Here is a 19,119-nt window from a genome sequence, read left to right on the forward strand (position 1 = left end):
TGTCGAAACCTCTAGCTGAAGCAGAGGGCGCACGGAGGGCTATAAAAGATGCACATACCTCGGTCGAAGAGCGCCGACATAGTCCTCGTCACAAGCCCCGGCAGAGCATCGTAAAGGCGTGAATAACAAAGACTGGTTCGTCGACCTCTACCAGGGTACTGGTACCATTCAGCAGCTCAATTAATTGTCATCCCCCGCCGCTCAACAGCCAACATGAAGCCAACATACGGCTACCAGATTGCGGCTGCAGCACTCAGCCTCTCAACTACAGTGTCTGGATGGATGTTCGCCGCCTCCGCCGATGACCACTGCCAAAGCATCCACAGTATAGTCAACGTCACTGACGGGCGATGCATTGGGAACTTGACACCGTTCAAGTCTATCTGGCCATTGGAAACCTACCCTGATTCGGCAGCACAAGGAGCTTTTGCGGAGCGTGCGACTGGGAAGGTGTGTGCGATGTGTTCTGGCTTGATGGAAGACAGTCGAGTGGTACGCAAGGGAAGTGGGAACCTGTAAAGTGTCTGACGATGAGAAAGACGTATGGGTCGGTCAAGATGGATTTTGTGTCTTGAAAGGTCCGCGGGAGGACGTGAAAGCCTGTCTGCATTCGATCTGAATATATCTGGCAGGAGCATTCAAATCTGCAAAGCCTTCTTACTCGCTGATGATACCTCGTTGAGATTGTCTGTCTATGCCTTTCGATGTTGCAATGCCTATCATGGACTGCAGCTTTTTTCTTAAAGAACAAGTCCCGGTACCATAGAGTCGAAGCCCTGCGATCGAGGTCGAGGCCTGACGTACCTGCAGTGTGGGGGTGAGTCCGGGGTTGTGGGGGATGTGCAACCGCGGCTCAACATCAACATCGCCGAGCCAGGAACAGTCGCTGTTGCGAACACTGTCATACTCGATGTACAACTAGGGAGCCTTTCTACCTGATCCTACGTTGAAGCTGTGAAGTCGCGTGCGCCTCCGGGGACTCCAATGTACCTGCGCAACACATGAGAAGAGCCGGCACCGCCAATGGCTTCGAGAAAACCATAAACCCGTCCTCCCCAACAATCTGGGAACAGATGAGATAGCATCGAAGATGGATTCTGATGCGACGCTTGCCCCTTCCACCTCCAACGACGCCAGCGATGGACCGGATAAGAGCCTCGTCGAGCGGATGGCTCGCTTCCGCAAGAATCCATTCAACTTCGCACAGGAACTGTACCTCTTCGTCACCGGCGTAGGTTGGCGTTCCTATGACAGAGTGATTGGACAGCCATGTTTCTACTCTGGCTATACAGACAACATGAAGACGATGGTGATGAAGTCCACAATACTGCAGAAGAAGCTGCTCGACATGACGGAAGCGCGTCTGCGAGTAGAGCAAGAGCAAAACCTACTGGATGCGGACAGCCCATCCTACCAGCAAGACCGAGAGCAGCGCAAGATTCAGATCATTTCAGACTTGGTCGACATCACGCAGGATATGCTTGACAACATGCTCTGCAAGATGGAAAACAAGATCTGGCTGAGAACGGCATACTGGGGCTGCACGCAGCTACTTACTCGTGCATATTCAAGCATACACGTGTCCGAGAAGGAAGTAAGCCGACTGCGGGCAGTCGCAAAGATCGCGCAGGAGCAGAAACGTTCGCTGATCTTTTTGCCAAGGCATACAAGTCATATCGATTATGTCTCGTTACATCTCGTCTGCTACCGTCTCGGTCTGACTTTGCCCGTCGTCGTGGCTGGCGACAATCTCAACTTCCCTGTTGTCGGCACGTTTCTACAGACTCTCGGCGCCATGTGGCTACGGAGGAGCTTCGGAGATGACGCCCTCTATCCGACGCTGGTCCAGTCATACATCGACACCATGATGCAACAGGGCTACAACCTAGAATGCTTCATAGAAGGGACCCGATCACGCACAGGAAAGCTGCTCGGTCCCAAATTCGGCATCCTCTCCTTCTACCTCGACTCACTACTCTCCGGACGCGTCAAAGACGCCTACATCGTCCCAGTCTCAATGCAATACGACCGAGTGATCGAAGTCGACTCCTTCGTCACAGAACTCCTCGGCAAACCAAAACAGAAGGAAAACCTAGCCGACTTCCTCTCCGCATCCTCCCTCCTAGCGCTCAACTTCGGCAGAATAGAATGCCGCTTCCACGAGCCATGGAGTCTCCGCGACTTCATCAACGAACAACAAGCACGCATCCCCAACACGACCTCACCCCGCGAAAGCCGCACCCGAATACTGCGTACCCTCGGCTACCGCGTTCTCTCTGACATCAACGACGTCTCAGTCGTCATGCCCACCGCCCTCGTCGGCACCGTCCTCCTGACCCTCCGCGGCCGCGGCGTCGGCAAAGCCGAACTCGTCCGACGCGTCGAATGGCTCTGCGAACGCATTCGCACCAACGGCGGCCAAGTCTCCGACTTCCAAGCATGCCAACCTCTGAAGTGTCAATCGCGCATTGACCGTCCTCGGCCCGCAACTCGTCGGTACGGTGGAGGGCCTTGCGGAAGAGACCTTCTACGCGGTCGATCGCTTCCAGCTGAGCTTTTACAGGAATATGACCATCCACCTGTTCATCTCCGAAGCGCTCCTTGCCGCTGGCTTATACACGCGTGTGAAGCAGGGAGGCGGGTATGCTTCACAAGCTATAACCGAGGCCGACTTGATCGACAATGTCAGCTTCCTCTCGCAGCTGTTCCGGGGCGAGTTCATCTTTCCAGCCGGTCAAGGCTTGCGTCACAACGTCGAAGCAGCTCTCGCCGGCCTGCTGCGGGATGACGTGCTCACCACATCGACTTCCGCTTCCCCTTCTAGCTCCACTAACAGCACATCATCATCATCAGATGCATCCCCGTCTAGGACCAACGCCCGAACAATCGGCCTCTCCGACACCGAACGCGCCCTCGGCCGCGAGAACTTCGACTTCTACTGCTTCATGATCTGGCCGTTCATCGACGCCGCCTGGCTGGGCGCCGTCTCCCTGTTTTGCCTCGTCCCGCCCGCTGTCACCCCATCATCACCAACCACAACCCCGAGTCCATGGGTACCCATGACAGTCGCCCAATCCACAGCCCAACTCTTCGGCCGCACCCTCTACCACCAAGGCGACCTCAGCTACTTCGAATCGATAAACAAAGAAGCCCTCAAAAACGCATACACCCGCTGCCAAGAAGAAGGTATCATCATAGTATCGAAATCAGCCAACTCCGAGGATCCCAAAGCGGCCGCGGTGCCGATGGTGCGCATCGCGCCGGAGTGGCTGCCGCAGCGGAAGCCTACGACGGGGGAGTTGATACCGGAAGGGAGGCTGTGGGGTTTTGTAGAGAGGATTGGGAAGCACAGACGAGAGGGGAAGAATCGACGGGATGGCGCGACGGTTGGGAGGCGGGTGTTGGGGCTGGCGGAGACGTTGGGGCGGGAGAATGTTTTTGCGGTTGTTGGTGGTGCAGACGATACGGGAGGCGTGCCTGTGAAGCGGCGGGGGAGGCGGACGAAGCTTTGAGTAGATGGGCACTGTTGGTTGTTGCTTGATCGGGGTGCCGTATTAGTGCTTTCGAGAAGGGAGCGGCACAAACGGAGTAAGAAGCAAGCAAGCAGTTATAGACCTGTTGTCTAGATAACCAAATGGGCATTGATATCCAGCGTTGATGATACATGATCCGTTCACCCGCAGGAATCGCCTCCATCGCGGTGGCTCAGCCCTTCCTTCCCAGCCCTAAGCCCCATCCCATCTTTCCGCCCTCCTTGTCTTTGTCTTTGTCCTTGTCCTTGTCCTTGTCCTTGGTTCGAAGTGCCTGTACGCTCTCCGGCAAACTCATCTCCGGAATTCCACTCGTACCGCCGCCACTGCCATCACTGCCGGTCCTGTCGAGCTCACTCTCCGCGACGGGTCTGAGCAAGCTACTCCCCGTCATCGCCACACTGCCACGTTTCTTGCCGCGCTCTGCAGACCCAACCTCCCTGTCCGCAGCAGCACTCACGGGCGTGCCCGGCACGCTCCCGCCCCTACTTCGCCTCCCGCTGTGCACCGGCGTCAGATTCCCAGCTGATACGTCCGCTTCCTGTTGCTGCGCCATCGCAAGAAAAGTGTCGGCGTAGAATGCCTCGAGTGTGCCCGCGTCAGAGCAGAAACGTTCGAGCTCGTCTTTGATTTGCTCGGGGGTGATGAATTGGGCGAGGGCGTTGGGCATGGGGCGCCAAGGGCCGAAGACGTCGGCTGTCACTTGTTGTTGGTGGGCAGTCTGGGTCGGCAGTGCCGGTGGCGGTTGCTGCGCAAGTGCGGTGGAGATGCTAGGTAATTGGGCAGCGGACGTGGGAGCACCTGAAGTGCTTAAAGGACTTGCGGCTCCGGTGATCGAAGCATTGAGGCGTGCAGCGAGCGGTACGGACGCTGTCGAGTTCATAGCGGATGCACTAGTAGAGTTGCTGACTGTGTTTGGGGGAACGAGAGGCCGTGGCAGCGGACGCAGCATGGGTGACGGGGAGGAGAGAGCATGTGACGTGCTTGACATTGCTGGCGATTGTACGTTGATGCCCACGATTCCAGAGGCTTGCATCTGTCCATCTTTCGCTGCGTTTTGCGCGTGTGCGACGGGTCGAAGAGCGTAAGCGGCTGCGTTGAGCTGCCTTGTGGTTTCGAGCTTTGCGTTGGTATCCTTTGTGGACGCCAGTCGTGAGTTGTAGAGACGATTTGCAAGCAGGAGGATATCTCCTTCACCAGTAATCTGTCCAAGGATGACGCCCGATCGGTGAACGAATTGTGTGTAGGTATAGTTCAGCTTGCCCCATGAGTAATTGATCTCAACATTCTCTGGGAACTCGCTGATACCTTCAAGGTCGAGGACGAAGTTGAAGTGCTTCAGTAGCGCCTTCTGGAAGAAATGCGGATCCGTCCGGACTGGTTCGTGCGGTGTGAAGGAAGTCGCGGTGAAGAAGCTGTTGCCATTTCCGTTCTGGCGTTGAGGCTGGGAAGGAGGTGGTACGGCAAGTCTGATGCGGTAAGCGCTCCGGAATGGTTCGTTCTCGGGCACTTTGCAAGCTTCGACGATAGGGACTTCGACCAGTTTCAGGCCATATCGCTCGGCGGTCGTTGTCCACGAGACGATCGCGTCGTCAACCAACTTTGACGTGACATTTAGCCACGACAGCTCGAGATGGTAGCAATTTTCTGGACTGTGGTTGCGGTCGTAGTGAAGGTGCACTATTTCAGGTCGCCCGGATCGCTTTCTAGTGTCAACATCAAGGCGTATCATCTTGCTTAGAGACACTGCCAGCTTCTTGCGCTCGGGCGCCGGTCGACTTGTGTCATTGCTCATAGGCGTCAGAGCTGTGGGAAGGCTGGATGTAGCAGCACGTCCTCGTGCAGCAGCTGATGCCGACTCCTTGATCGTCTGTTCGAGTGCAGGAGTTGCTGGTGTTGACTTGTCCGACTTTCGACTGCTAGGAAACCACGACTGACGAGCCTCAGTGCGCGGAGCCCGCCACTCGGACTTGATCGAGTAGAAAAAGGTTCCATCCTTGAAGTTGTGTCGGCTGTTGACGTGCTCGAAGAGGCCCTCCTTCATTAGCTCATTACCAAATTCAACGGCTTCGTCTCTCGTGTCGATGTCGCGGACATTCTGTACCAGCCAATTTGTTAAGTCTTCTCCATGGAAGCAACTGTAATGAAGTCGTAGATGCCATCGTCGATTCTTGATCTCTATGCCGCGGTCGCCCTGTATTGCCGCTGCTATCTTACCAAGCTTGGCAGTCTCACGATCGAATTGCTCTTCTTCCGGAAGCAGCTGCGCCATTGACACCTCGCCAGCTTCTTCTGCAGCAAGCAACTTGTCAAGCTCTGTGGCCACCAATTCGGATGGGTTCAAAGTTTCAATCTTGATACTCAAAGGATTACGATCTTTCGACTTGAAAGCGCTCATGCGGTTCTGAGCTGGCCGCCTCTCTTCGGGCGGAACGTATCGCAACTTTTGCCACGCCTGAGTCAATGCTCGTATTCCACGAAGATGTATTTCTTCTTCGTTCTCCTCGCTGTCAGCTGCAGTCGGCCGGAACGCGTTGGCCGGCGGCTCCACGGGTAGCAGCACAAATCGTGCTCGCCAGAATCGGAGCGTTTGGATAGCAGACTCAGCAGACTTGCCAGTGTTTGCAAGGTAGTTGTCCGCTAGTTCCCATGGATACTCTTCGTCATAGCCAGAGATCGTCATTGTCTGCTTCTTGAAGTCGTCGGCCAGAATCGTTCTTACGTATGATTCATACGACACCTCTTTCGGTAGAAGATCCTGCGAGGGCAGTGGATTTCGTTGGTACCGAGTCACTTGAATGCGCCTGTCGTCGAGTAGTGTCAGCTTCTGTATCGTAATGCCCATAGACATGAACAGATATTGACCAGCATGACGCTGAGCATCCGGATTGAAGAAGAAGGAGACGTCGTGTAGGCCAGGCCCTTCGAATTTGTTCATTCGTGGTCCTACAACAAGTTGATACCCGTGTGCGAATCTGACTGAGAGCATTTCACGTAGTAGCTCGTCTCTTGACTTCGGCCCACTGGTCATGTCGTCAAGGTTGCCGACGGTGACAGTAAAATCGCGAATAATTTTATAATCTGTACTAAGGCTGTCTTTGGAAGGAAAGTCCTCAGTAGTCAGGGGCACAGCGGCAGGTGTGCAAAGCGATCGCCATTTGACAATTGCGGCTCGAGGTTTACGTGGATAGAGATGCTGCCACCGCCCGAAGAACGATTCTCTGTTCGGGTTGCCTTTCAGCGGATTCGAAGCGTTGACGTTACGAATGAATGGAAGAACGCTCTTCGGGACTGAGCTTGAGAGGATGTCCGATGTTCCCTCTGAATCAGAGCTGCTTGAATCCGAGCCACTTGCTGATGAGGCGGTGCTGACTGCTGGGTTGTCTTTTGGAGGCTCTTTTGGATCAGCTCCTGGCCGCTTCGGTTTCGCGTCGCGGATGGATATCGAATCAGATCCATTGGCGATTCTTTGCGGCTGGGCTATTTTTATTGGTGTCGAAGGTCGATCGCCGCCAGGATTTGAAGAGACTGGCGACAATTCGCTGCCAAGCAACGAGGGCGCAAATGTCGTCGTGGCTGTAGAGGCATTACTGTACAGGGACAACGAGCGAATGCCGTGAGTATTGGTGCCTATCTGCGGGCGAGCTTTAGGCGCTGACGTTTTCTGCATTTGCGCCTGAGCGTTCTCAACGTTGATCTCTGTGCTTGCTGTCGCGCGCGTTGGCGGCAGTAGGCCTCTGAGCGCATAGCTCGCGTTTCGGGAAGCTTTTACTGCTTGAGGACTGCGCTGCTTACTTAGCTTCGTTATGCTGGCAGTCTCAGACCGGACTGGTGAGGCTGGCCTTGTGCTGTGAGATGTTGACTCTACAGCCTGTCGTGCTTCTTCGGCAGCGTCACCAGTAGTCACAACATTCTGTGATGAGATAGATCCGGGGCCTTGCGTCTTAGAACTGGTCTTTGTAGATGCGTCTGTCGAGGCGAGCCGCCTTTTCAGCGCAGCAGGCTTGAATACCGAGTCATCGTATTTGTCCATCTTGTTGAATGTCTCACGATGAAGTTTTTGACCAGCAGCAAGGAGACTATGCCCTTTGAATGATGCGGAGTCCAATCGAATGCTCTTTCTGGAGATGCTGGGAGAATGAGACAGGCTTCTCGAGCCGGCGAACTGCTGGTGGTATGATTTCCTGCGTTTGCGTCGCTTTGGCTCAGATTCCTGCGTCTCTGACATCCACGGAATGCTGATATCTGCCATACCCATTTCTGTGAGACCCATCATCTGGATCTCGTACATGCGCACACGGGGCACAAAGGACTCTTTCCTTTCCTTGCCGAAGTTATGCTTGTTCACTGACTGGACAGACATTTGATGAGACTTGGGGCCTGTAGGTGACCAGTAGGAAAGGTCAATCCACTGCGGTATACCATATGACCAGCCTGCGGGCGAGCCCTCGGAATTGATGATGATATCTGTGAGAAAGGATGTAACTCAGAGCTGTTGACTGAGTGAAGCAGAGGCGATCCGCGAAAGGATGTCGGTGCGCTGAGGCCGGCAGGAATAAGGCTGCGACCTGTCGGGGAGTTTCCCGCGCTGCTCAGGCTCTGAGTCTGGACTGCTGGCGGCTCGTCCTTGTTGGTCCTGTACTTGAAGCATGGGACTGAATGGAGTGGCATCTTTGCAAGACACACTATGTCAATTCCGATGCCATTGTTGGTGAGGTTCTCTGACGTTAGATTCAAGAGGTCCTTGTCAACTTCGTACACCCCAGCACCTGCAGTCACCACAACTACCGACACTCCGGTGCGAATCAAGTCTCTGTCCACGTAGTCATTTGAGAATTGCATCGAAGCCATGTTGATTGCTTCCAGAATATTTCCCTTCAGTGCAGTGGTCAGCCGCCCCGTAATTTTGGATTCCTTGCGAGAATCTGGAGTTACATCCACAGCTTCCTGGGGTGGGAACAGGGAGACATCACGAAGGAAGACTCTGAAGTTCTTCTTGAGCTCATCAAGGATCGTGGTCCACTGAGCACTTGCCATATCGGTAACGACAACCTTGTAGAAGTCTTGATATAGTTTCCGCTTCGGCGGCGAAGTGTTTAGCATGCGCGAGCTGAGTGTTTGCAGGTCAAGATCGTACTGAGTGTACTCCTGGCGACCAAAGAGCACAATACTAACCAAATGTCGCACCTCCAGCGTGGTCCATCGCTTGAACAGATCCGGAAGAAAACCATTGATGACCCTGTTGAACAAGATCTCGCCATTGCCTTCGGAATCGAAGCCCCACATCTCACGCGACATCTGGATGAATATCACGTAGCGCGCCGCCTCGCTGCGAAAGACGGGTACGGTATTTCCGGAGAAGTACGCCGCTGCCACCCGATGGCCTCGAACGTGTATTGCCTTGACAATAACTCTGACACTTCCTAGGAAGGTGATTCTCTGACCAACGTGAACGAACTTGTTGGCAAGTTCTTGCCCAACCATGCGCCACATGTCGGATCTTGCGAGATAGACATCTCTAAAGCCTAGCTCGACGTGAGACGCCGTATGAGTACCAACGTCTGTCGCGCGGACCTCAACTGTGTCCCTTGATCGAAAACCAGAAGTCACTGCTAGCCTTGAGTGGAGTGAAATGTCGAAGTTGATGAGCTTGCCTTTCGCATCGCTACTCTGAGCTCGAGCAATGCAAAGAAGCCGGGGCACGAACTCGTGCTGTCGAGCTTCGGATGTTGTCCCGCTCTCAGACGCGGCGTTGCCTTCATCGTGCCTCTCGTTTCGATCTTGATTGGCACGAGTAGCTGTGATCTCTATTACGTCTCCATCCTTAATTGTCGAAGTTGTCAGTAAGGACTCCTTGATCAGAATCTCATCTGTCGAAGTCTGATCATCGTGAACCCACAGTGTTGCACCGAGAATGTCTCTGACGTGTTTGTTCCTCGGCTTGTCGTGAGGAAGCTTTGCCGCCTTGACCGTCGATGATGAGCTATCCCTCCTCCGTGGGCTTGCGAGCGCTGGCCTCAGAGTCGCCATTGCTGTTCTGATTGGCGAACGCGTCTAATGCAATTACTTGCGCACGAGAACCGTGCGATTTGTTCATGTTGATTACGAGTGTGGCATCGACGACTGAATGCAGTTGATTGAGCACACAGTATCGTAGTGCGAAGACTTTCACTAGCAGACGTTGAAAGTGAGAAGATGCTCAGAAGGCAAGAGGTACACTGTCTCTTGGCCTCTGGCGATGGAAGAAAATCACGTGATCCGACCTTGTTGCAGTGCCCGTGGGCGGCGATCGTAACTGCTTCTCTTGTGTGCAGCGGGAACAAAATGCAGTAGATCAAAGCTCTAGCTCTTAGTATTGTTACATCTTACAAGCCGCCCGTGTCTAGATAGTAATACAAAACCACTGCTGGGGGTATCTCATCTCGTGACGTCGTCAAAATTATCCCGCAACCACCTCTGTTGATACAAATGAGCTCACCTTAGCATCCAATACTCTGCCTCTACCACACACTTCGAGGCTCTGCTGCAAGCAGCCAACGCTTCACTCCTTCTCGTAGCACATTATGCTCCTCTCCTTGTCTCTCTTTCGCACTCTGGCCGGCGGAAGCCTTCGTTGAGACCGCACGGCCTTCGTCGTGGTTGTCCATGTGCTCACTGACGCTCTTGACCACCTGTTCCAATACCTCTGCCACAGCTTGTTGACAGCTGCTTCGTAGGATCCGTGGTGGCACAGTGATCTCTCGCGGCAGAGACCCAGCTGGTGTTGCAGGACCAGACTTTGCTGTCCCGGATGCAGACCTCGAGTGTGACTTACGCGACAAATCCAGTATGCTCGCGAAGGCGTCTGCCAGCATAGGGTCTGGCTCGTTTACCGGCTCCATGACAAAACGATGCTCGACCGCTGTGCGCGAGTCTGTGGGAGGAGTCGGGCTCTGCAGGTCCGCGATTCGGCTTCTTCCTAACTTCCGCTGAAGAGTGAGTCTCTCCACGGTATATCTGCGTGCATCGACCATCAGTGTGGAGCTGATGTCGACCCAAGTCTCCGCCTGATCAGAAGTGTCGCTCATGTTTGCAGCGTCCCTGCTTAGCAACGATCGACTTTCTCGGAGCATGGAGTCCCTAATATCAGACACTAAGTCAGAGTAAGGCTTGACGGCTTGGAGTCGGAAGTCTTCGTGGTAACGACGCAACCAACCAGCAACACCAGCGTCACCCGCAGTCGATTGCGCGGCATAAGAACTTGGCTGCGAGAATGAACTCCGCAAAGACGGAATGCCTTCGAGGCTGCGACCAGAGGCCGACGCGTGATTTCGGGAGCCAGGTGAAACAGGAATGGCATCTGCATCCCAGTCGAGAAACCCTGGAAGACCGATATCTACATCAACGACACCGTCTTCCTCATCAACTCTTAGACGAGGTGCTTCGACGACATTTAGGCGCTCGTCGACAAGATCGTGCGCATCATCCGCGGGAAGCGCCGGTTTCCGGGGTTGAGAGATGGATTGCGGAAGAGCCGCTGAAGTTGCTTCGCTGACCATAGATTCAAGCTTGTTGCTGCCTCCTCTCATAGAGCTGCCTCCATGCAGGTTGCCGAAGACGGCTGGCGAGGCATTGCTGGCATCCTCACCCGCGACTGTTGGCGATCCCTTCCGCGACCACAAGCCAAGAAATCCCCAGCTACCGTTCGAGGATCTTGGAGCGACAGTGCTGCTTGAATCACGGCGGAGAATCTGCGCCAGCTGATTAGTCGCGCCGTACTCAGGACTGTCGGCTACAGCGTCGGCAGGAAAGTAGCTATCCTGCGATGACGGAAGATAGGGCTGCGTAGCAACAGGCTGTGGCGTCAAAGCGGAACTTGCTGCACTGGTCTTGCGCATGTGTGTGGCAGATGTTGCAGCGGAGAAGCGCGACGCAGTTCGCATTGATGTAGTATCGGAGTCCTTACGAGTAAGCAAAGCTTTCGATGGGCGCATGGAAGCATGCGTGCTCGCACTGGTCCGTGACGAAACACTTGTCGAGAGAAGTGTAGCATCATGTGCATCACCGAATGTGACATGATGGCTATGGGAAGATCCTCTCGTGTCGTTGTGTTGGTCAGAAGCATACCTTACGTGCTTCAGAGATGAAGACGATAAACCGGGAGTTGGCAGTGGCGATTTGAATGGCGTCGGTCGCTGTTCGAAGGGACTGATGCCACTCAACGATGGCAAGAAAGACGCGAGCATGAAGATATACCGCCGTGCCAATGCTCGTTGATCGCAAACGATGACAGTCCGCGAAAGACCTAGAGACGGCTCGTGTACTGCCTCATCATCGTCCTGTTCTTTCGCAGCCGCCTTCGTGAGAGCACTCCCAAGCCACTCCGTGTGGTTGCCAAGAAAGGCGGTTAGCAGATTTAGGAGGAAGTGATTCTGCGATTTTGAATTGCAGACGTGCACCAGGTACCGTGCTTCGTCATTCCAGTGCCCGTCCCGAAATCCTATGCCCGTGATCACTCTTGGGATCTGCAGTCCGAGAGTTAGCCGTTGGACGAGGTGTCGACTAGAAGTGTGAAGGCTCTTTGCACCGGCGAGAGCCATTGGTTGGGTGATGTAGATGTTTCGCTGATTCGTACGCTGCTCATTCAAGCCCTTCGGCACCTTGGTTGTGGATGACATTACTTGTCGATTGACAAGCTGCAACCCATGGCGGATCTCTTCTTTTGCAACAGCCTCGACGTCAGACATGGCTCTTAGTATCATATCCCAGGAATTGGTCAGGACACTAATTCGATTGTCCAATTGTCTCGGTGAAGTTCTTGTTGGTGAAGACAGAGAGTCCGAGATAGCCTCAAGCAAACTCCAGGAAGAGGCAAAATCAGACCCACTTGAACTCGGAAATGAGGTTGATGCAACAGACATCCGCGAAGGTGGCCGAGAGAAATTTGAACGAGACTCCTCACGAGGCAAGGTCACTAGAAGGCCGACAGCATACATCGGAGTCTTCTTCTCAATCAACTTAGTTTTGCGTGATGCGCCACCGTCTTCGCTCATTGGCGATGCGATCTCAGCAGTTTGTTCGCCCGATCTAGGTCGCGTCACGATTGGTTCCTTCGAGTCAGGTAAGGGCACAGCGAACAGTCTGGTAATCAGGATGACATCTTGGTCGCTGGTGGCGTCTTCCCAGGAGCCTTGATTAGCACGTGCTAGTTTCGTGGTCGTCTGAGACGTGAGCGCTCTTGGAAAGTTAGGCCTAGTCGTCGCCGTCGAAGCTGTGGACAGCTGGGCCGGGGCAGCATCAGAACCAGATAACAGAATGTGCATCTTGGTACTAGCGTCGCTCTTTGTCGTGCTCGTGTTGCCGAACATGCATTCGAGGAGGCGGTTCACTTTGTCATCTCCATCGGTATCACGAGTGTGGCGAGTCCACGCACTGGCTGGGCCACCAATCGTCGAGCTCCTGTTTCTCTGGTGCATTGGCATAGGCTGCTGGGTGCGACTTTTGTTGCCATCTCGCAGAGTCGCTGTCGGCGCAGTCGCTTTTCGAGGAGAGGCATCTGATGTCGTCTTATGTGAATCGTAGAGCACTAGTTGCTTGTCCAGGCTCCCGAAAGCGTCTTGCGCGATGACAACTCTCAGATTGTGCGCCTCGGCCACACCGACGCCTCCGCGATCGTCGAATGGTCCTATGCGAAAGCTCGGAGAGCTGATTGGCGTGCTCGGAGGTGATGCTGGAAAGCCGTGCGTCGATTCTGCTACGTGGACAGGCCATAGTAGCGAGCGACTGTGTGCTTCCTCTGTGGTCGACTCGAGCTCGACGAGCTCTTGCCATAGCCCTGGATCAATCTCCCCAACATGCTGTCGTGCGCCGATCGCAGACCGGTGCGGCCATGCGGCAATGGGGCAGGGTTAGGAAATGCTCGACTTGGGATGAAGCTGCGGTCCGACCCGTCGCATGTTCAGGGCTTCTTCTTGTTACCCTTCGTCTGCTGGTCATGCCACTCTGCAGTTCACAGAGTGCAAAAGGTGCTGCATGGCAGCTTTCCAGTGAACTCTCACCGACTTTCTAGCGCATCATGGCCGAAGGGATGCGCTTCGGCTAAGTTGCTCCATGTAGGCTAGCGCGTATACGCGTTCTTCAAGCAAGCGCGTTCATTGCTCTCGCTCTTGCTAGCTTCACAGATTTGATATCTCAGGAGTCTACACTGAGCAGCACACCTACCTAGGTACTTTTCACATTGCCGTGGATGGGCGAAGGTGCAGAGGAGAGATCCACAGGTCAAAGGAACAGGTATCATCCCCTAGAAGAGTTCCCGCGTTCTACAACTATTCTTGGGACTTCTCTGGCATGCCACCTTCTGCCATCTTTTCTGCAAGACTGCTGGGCTTGCTATGCCTGATAAGATGTCCTAGAAGGACAGACGTTCGAGAGCTGAAATCATGAAGTTGCAGCAAGGACAAATCGGAGGTGGAGCAGGAACAGAGGCAGCGTTTCGCTCCTGCCCATACTACCACTGCTGCTGCTGTTCGAACTCCAGCGCGAGAGGCGCAACAGATGCCTCCTCGGGCTCGATGACGGACTGCTACGACAAGACTCACTTTTTCCAAGTCACTAACACCATTCCCGGCCGTGGTTTGCAGCGCACACGTGAAACAGTGGGCGGCAATGGTTTATCCTCGGTGCCTTCCCGGTTCTCTACGCCAGAACACAGGATACTTGCCGGTGGCCTTCGCTTGTCGGTCACTTCTGACTTATCTTCAGTGAATGCAGACCTCTCGCGTCGTGGTTGCCGGCTACTCTGTTACTTCACTGTGCTCGCTGATCTGATCGACTATATTTACTTCCCTCCTCGTCGATCTTCTTCTCTCCTTTGCACCTTTCCCATACCTCTCAAATCTTCTTGACCCTATCCGCCTTTCCAGGTCTGTCACTTCTGCTAACTCGTGACACACTAACACACTATCGTCGCCGCCATGATGGATGATTGTGGTGATGATGGCGCTGCTGCTAAGCAGCGAGGCTCTGCCTTACCTGAGGTACCAACCAAAAGTCCCACACCACAGGCGCTCACAGTTGAGGATCTCCATCACGAGTCGATGGATCCTCTGACCGCAGACAATCAAGAACCACTCCGATCCGTCGAAGCCCAGCCAGAGCCCGCCCAAGCCAGCGAACACTCGTCTCCGAAACCACCCACAGAACCGCCCTCGGATAACAATGTACCCCAGATTGAGCAGAGCAATCCTCCCACAAAGAGCAGTCCCATTCCTTCGGACATCATCGAGATCTCTGATGACGAGGGCGATGGCGAGAACACTGCCGGCGCCGGACCAAGCACTTCAGTCCCACCAATTCAGCGAACAATCGTCAAGAAGGAACCAGTTCCCGAGCGCGAAATTCTGGAGACCCCTCAAGGATCTGCTGAACGTGAAATCCAACCTCAACGACTTCCCTCACTACCAATCGCAGAGTCCATCGAAGGTATCGATTTTCATGCCACGGAAGATCATGGTCCTCCCAACATCGAAGATCACGGTATGCACAACGGAGAAGATGACGAGATGAACGATGCTGAGATGGAACAACTGCTTGCAGAGTTCACCAGAAATACAGAAGCAATGCCGGCCAACCCTCAGCCCGATGATCTTGCTGATATTGGTGATCACATGGAGCTAGATAGCGATGCGGAAGATGCTCGCAAGAAAGAAGAGTTCAAGAAAGCCAAGAGAACCTATGAACGTCGGAAGAAGGCCGGCAAGCTGGATATGCCTGCTCGAATCGCATTCCTGCAAGCCGAGGCTGCTGAGAAAGCTCGTCTGAATGCTCGCAAGGGAAAGCAGGCCTACCGCGAGGAAGAACATTCGATGTTCGTGTCTGAGCACGAAGATTCCCCCTCTGACGACGAGCATGGCTTTGAGATGTTGGACGATGACATCCTCGAGATGGGTCCAACGAGATCTGTCGCAGAGTCTAATCTCGAATCAGGCCACATGCAAATCGCTCCAGCCGATGAGAATGGTGCTGCCAACGACATAGATGAAGGAGCCCAAGGTATGCCTGCTAAGCGTGGTCGAGGCCGGCCACGAGTCTCAACACACAAAGCCAAGGCGACAGCACCACCTACTGCCTCCGTTCGCGGCAAAGGCAGAGGAGGCCGGCCTCGAGGCTCACGTACCACTGCACGTGGGCGTGGTGGTCGCAAGCAGCCAGATCGAAGCCTCTTCCAGGGTGTTGATTCACTGCTTCCTTACGATTTGTTGGGTCAGGCTACAAAGAATCGCGAAGCTGAAGCGCAGCCAACGTCTAACCAAACTCGGCGACATCTGGCTTTGGCCGAACTCATTGCATCAATCCCGCAAGAACACAGAGACCAACACGTCGGTGACAAGAAACTCCTGGAATTAGCAATCAAAAGTTTCAATGGCAGAGGAGCCATGAGAGCTGATGGCGAGGGAGCTTGGCGCCTGAGAGGAATGAGGACCTCTCTGCATCATTACCAGACCATCGGCGCAGGTAAGATGCGAGAACGTGAGAATGAAGGTAAGCCGTCCGGCGGCATGCTGAGCGATGAAATGGGTCTTGGTAAGTCGCAGCCTGCTCGTTGACACTCACACAGCTAATGACGTCCAGGCAAAACCGTCATGGCCATTGCTAACATCGTCGACGGACGAGCACCACTCGAGAGTACTCATAAAGCCACTCTAATTGTCACTCCCGCGGTCCTTCAACAGCAGTGGTTCAACGAACTCAACAAGCACGGCGACCCCAAACATGGCTATCTGAGAAGCGTCATGATCTACAAAGCCAGCCAGGCTGTTGCTATTCAGAACCCCATCGAAATGCTGAGCGCCTTCGATGTCGTCATCACATCGTACCACGAGATCGTCAAGTCCTATCCAAAGAAAGAATATCCGAAACACCTCATCACTGCTCGAGCCAAAGAGGAATGGTGGGAGAAGCACTTTGAGGAAAACAAAGGCCTCCTGCATCGAATCAAGTGGCATCGCATTGTTCTCGATGAAGCCCAGGCTATCAAGAACTACACTTCTCGTACAAGTGAGGGCGCTTGGAAACTTCGAGGTCGCTTTCGCTGGACGCTGTCAGGAACACCAGTCGTCAATTCTTTGGAGGAATTCTTTGCCTACTTCCGATTCCTCAAGGTCTTCGCCACTGGTGACTTCGATGTGTGGAAAACGAATTTCTGCAAGAAAGGGTCTACCGATGCTCTCAAGCGTCTCAAGGCAATGCTTGAGAAAATGATGATTCGACGGACTCATAAAGATCAGCTCTTCGGTCGCCCGATCATTCAGCTGCCTCCGGCGAAGCCCGTCAAGACGATTGAGCTCGAATTCAGTGTCTTCGAGAGAGCACTATACAAGATTGTCCGCGATCGCTTCATTCAGCGAATCAACACCTGGAGGAATGGGTCAATGCTGGCTGTCAGCTACTCAAACATCTTCGTTCTCCTAATGCGTCTTCGTCAATTGACCGCGCATATGATGCTCATCCAGAGGACACTGAAAGATTTGCTACAGATTGAGGATCTTGAGAAGCTGTGGACCTTGTCGAACTCTCCAGAAATGCAGAATGATCCTATTACCCGTCAACAAGTGGCTGGTCTGCAGGCTGGTCTTGACACGGTGACTGAGAACGACCCTAGCCCACAAGCTAATGATCAAACTCTGGGATCCCAGGCTATCGACCCCAGGAGGGCTTTGATCAACCTTTGGGCGCGTCAGCATCCACTCCCCAGGAGGGCTCCAGTGCATCGGCATCTGTCAACGTCGACCTCGCTAGTGGCAGCCAAGTTACGACGGCCTCATCGGATGACAGACACTTGCTCTCTGTCGCTGAGGTACCTTCCCGCTTCAATGGCGACATCTCCCAACAATTTCGCCGCTGTCTCAAAGCCATGCACGACGATGGGCAATGGGAGAAAGCAAATAATCGATCTCTTTGTCCCCTTTGCGGCCAGCAGCCCAGCAACCCCTACGTGACCAGCTGCCTCCACATCTACTGCTTCGCCTGCCTCAATCAAGTCGCCTACGAGAGCATGGTCGCTGGCGGCGAGTCCGCTACCTGCCTCGAATGCAGCTGTCGATTCAAAAAGTCCGAGTCCTACGCTGCGCAGGCTTTCAATGACGCGTCCAAAGGCACACCCGTTGCTCAAGACATGAGCAAGAAACGGAAGCGCAACAAGGATAGTCCTGAGGAAGACATCAATTGGTTGAACATCGCCAATCCAGTCATTCAGTCCACGAAAACAATGGCGGCTGTGAAGCAGATCAAGGAATGGCAAGCAGAGAATCCCGACAACAAGATCCTGCTGTTCTCTCAGTTTCGAGGCGTTCTACGTGTGTTTAGCAAAATCTGCGACGAGGAGGGCTGGGGACACGCTCAATTTCATGGAGAGATGACCTTCGACGCGCGCAACAAGGCCATTTCTCGCTTCGAGGAGGACCCTGACTGCAAGATCCTGCTGGCGGCTATGATGGCTGGTGGGGTAGGTCTGAATCTGACCATGGCCAACCGCGTCATCCTCATTGACCTGTGGTGGAATGTCGCAATGGAAACGCAAGCGTTCTGTCGCGTCTTCCGCATCGGTCAAACCAAGGACGTGGAGGTTGTAAGACTTGCGGTGAAGAACACGATCGACATGGACATCTTGCAGATGCAGAAACGGAAGACCCTCGAGATCGACAGCGCGATGGAGAAGAAGAATCGCGTCGGGAAGCTTACCACGGAAGAATTGCTGAGGCTGTTCGCGCCGATTGAGGACACGAATGACGGCGATGAGGACTGCGAGGAGGAACAACAGGGACAGGGAGGCCGTCGCAGTGGCCGAAACCGCAACAGTGGTCGCTCTGGCTACGCCGAGGCGGGCGCTGAGGAGTCATTCATCATGCCCGACGATCCGTATGTGGCTCCGGATAGCGATGTTGAAGAGGGCGTTGAGGGTGGGATGGGTGTTGAGGAGGACTTGGCTTGAGCTCGATCGATCTAGAGGGCGCTCAATGAGGATATGCTGGGAGCTGGAGTACGAGCTTAGGCGACCCAGCAAGCTGAAGCTGGAGCGCGAGTGCTCTGAACTGCTGGAGCTATCTTGGAGCAACCTAGCTACAGGGCGGGCTCTGGGGTGCATTTCGGCATTTTGGGAGGATTTTGCTGCTTGCTTCGAAGGATGTCTTGTGATTTCGATTTGTGAATCGCTCTGGCTTGATGGGAAACGATGTGTGTATGCTGAAGCGCTCCCGTACATGATAATGATAATCCCTGCTCTTACATTTTGAGATTTTGTGATACGTTGAGGGTTTGAGTGTGGTGAAGGCCGCCCTGGCGTAGATTCTGCGAGAAGAATGGTCAATGCGACTAGTAGCAGAGCTCTGCCTGGACTGATGATCCAACAGTATCATCTATCAATCCACTCCAGGGGCGCCGAACTAATCTGGCAAGCTTGCACTGCCGTTACACAACAGCGAGCACACCAAGGCCTCAAGAATCTTCCCCTTGATGACGGCTTTGACGCCAGGTATGTACAGCACTTCAGAACACACGTGATATTGACCACGAGAGTAAGCAGAAACTTGTCGTCATTCTCAGCACACGCTGC

At 54.0% G+C, this 19,119-nt stretch overlaps 5 protein-coding genes across 5 annotated transcripts; 3 read left to right on the forward strand and 2 right to left on the reverse strand.

The window, feature by feature from the left end:
- Nucleotides 1-213: 213 nt before the first annotated feature.
- AB675_1691 (uncharacterized protein) lies at nt 214-519 on the forward strand (the record flags this gene model as incomplete). Its single annotated transcript, XM_018141598.1, has 1 exon — nt 214-519. The coding sequence occupies one exon, from the start codon at nt 214-216 to the stop codon at nt 517-519; it is 306 nt and encodes a 101-aa protein (XP_017995961.1).
- A 571-nt stretch (nt 520-1,090) lies between these two features.
- Nucleotides 1,091-3,512, forward strand: AB675_1692 (Glycerol-3-phosphate acyltransferase; the record flags this gene model as incomplete). The annotated part of the gene is made up of 2 exons (XM_018141599.1): nt 1,091-2,496; nt 2,564-3,512. 2 exons carry the CDS (start codon nt 1,091-1,093, stop codon nt 3,510-3,512), a joined length of 2,355 nt encoding a protein of 784 aa, XP_017996060.1.
- A 193-nt stretch (nt 3,513-3,705) lies between these two features.
- Nucleotides 3,706-9,560, reverse strand: AB675_1693 (Vacuolar membrane-associated protein iml1; the record flags this gene model as incomplete). The annotated part of the gene is made up of 2 exons (XM_018141600.1): nt 3,706-7,910; nt 7,961-9,560. 2 exons carry the CDS (start codon nt 9,558-9,560, stop codon nt 3,706-3,708), a joined length of 5,805 nt encoding a protein of 1,934 aa, XP_017996039.1.
- A 470-nt stretch (nt 9,561-10,030) lies between these two features.
- AB675_1694 (uncharacterized protein) lies at nt 10,031-13,365 on the reverse strand (the record flags this gene model as incomplete). The annotated part of the gene is made up of 2 exons (XM_018141601.1): nt 10,031-13,214; nt 13,268-13,365. The coding sequence occupies 2 exons, from the start codon at nt 13,363-13,365 to the stop codon at nt 10,031-10,033; spliced, it is 3,282 nt and encodes a 1,093-aa protein (XP_017996048.1).
- A 1,120-nt stretch (nt 13,366-14,485) lies between these two features.
- AB675_1695 (DNA repair protein RAD5) lies at nt 14,486-18,498 on the forward strand (the record flags this gene model as incomplete). The annotated part of the gene is made up of 3 exons (XM_018141602.1): nt 14,486-16,091; nt 16,140-17,138; nt 17,204-18,498. The coding sequence occupies 3 exons, from the start codon at nt 14,486-14,488 to the stop codon at nt 18,496-18,498; spliced, it is 3,900 nt and encodes a 1,299-aa protein (XP_017996032.1).
- Nucleotides 18,499-19,119: the final 621 nt, after the last annotated feature.

Source organism: Cyphellophora attinorum (assembly GCF_001299255.1).
Source record: "Cyphellophora attinorum strain CBS 131958 chromosome Unknown Contig34, whole genome shotgun sequence".
Taxonomy (NCBI): domain Eukaryota; kingdom Fungi; phylum Ascomycota; class Eurotiomycetes; order Chaetothyriales; family Cyphellophoraceae; genus Cyphellophora; species Cyphellophora attinorum.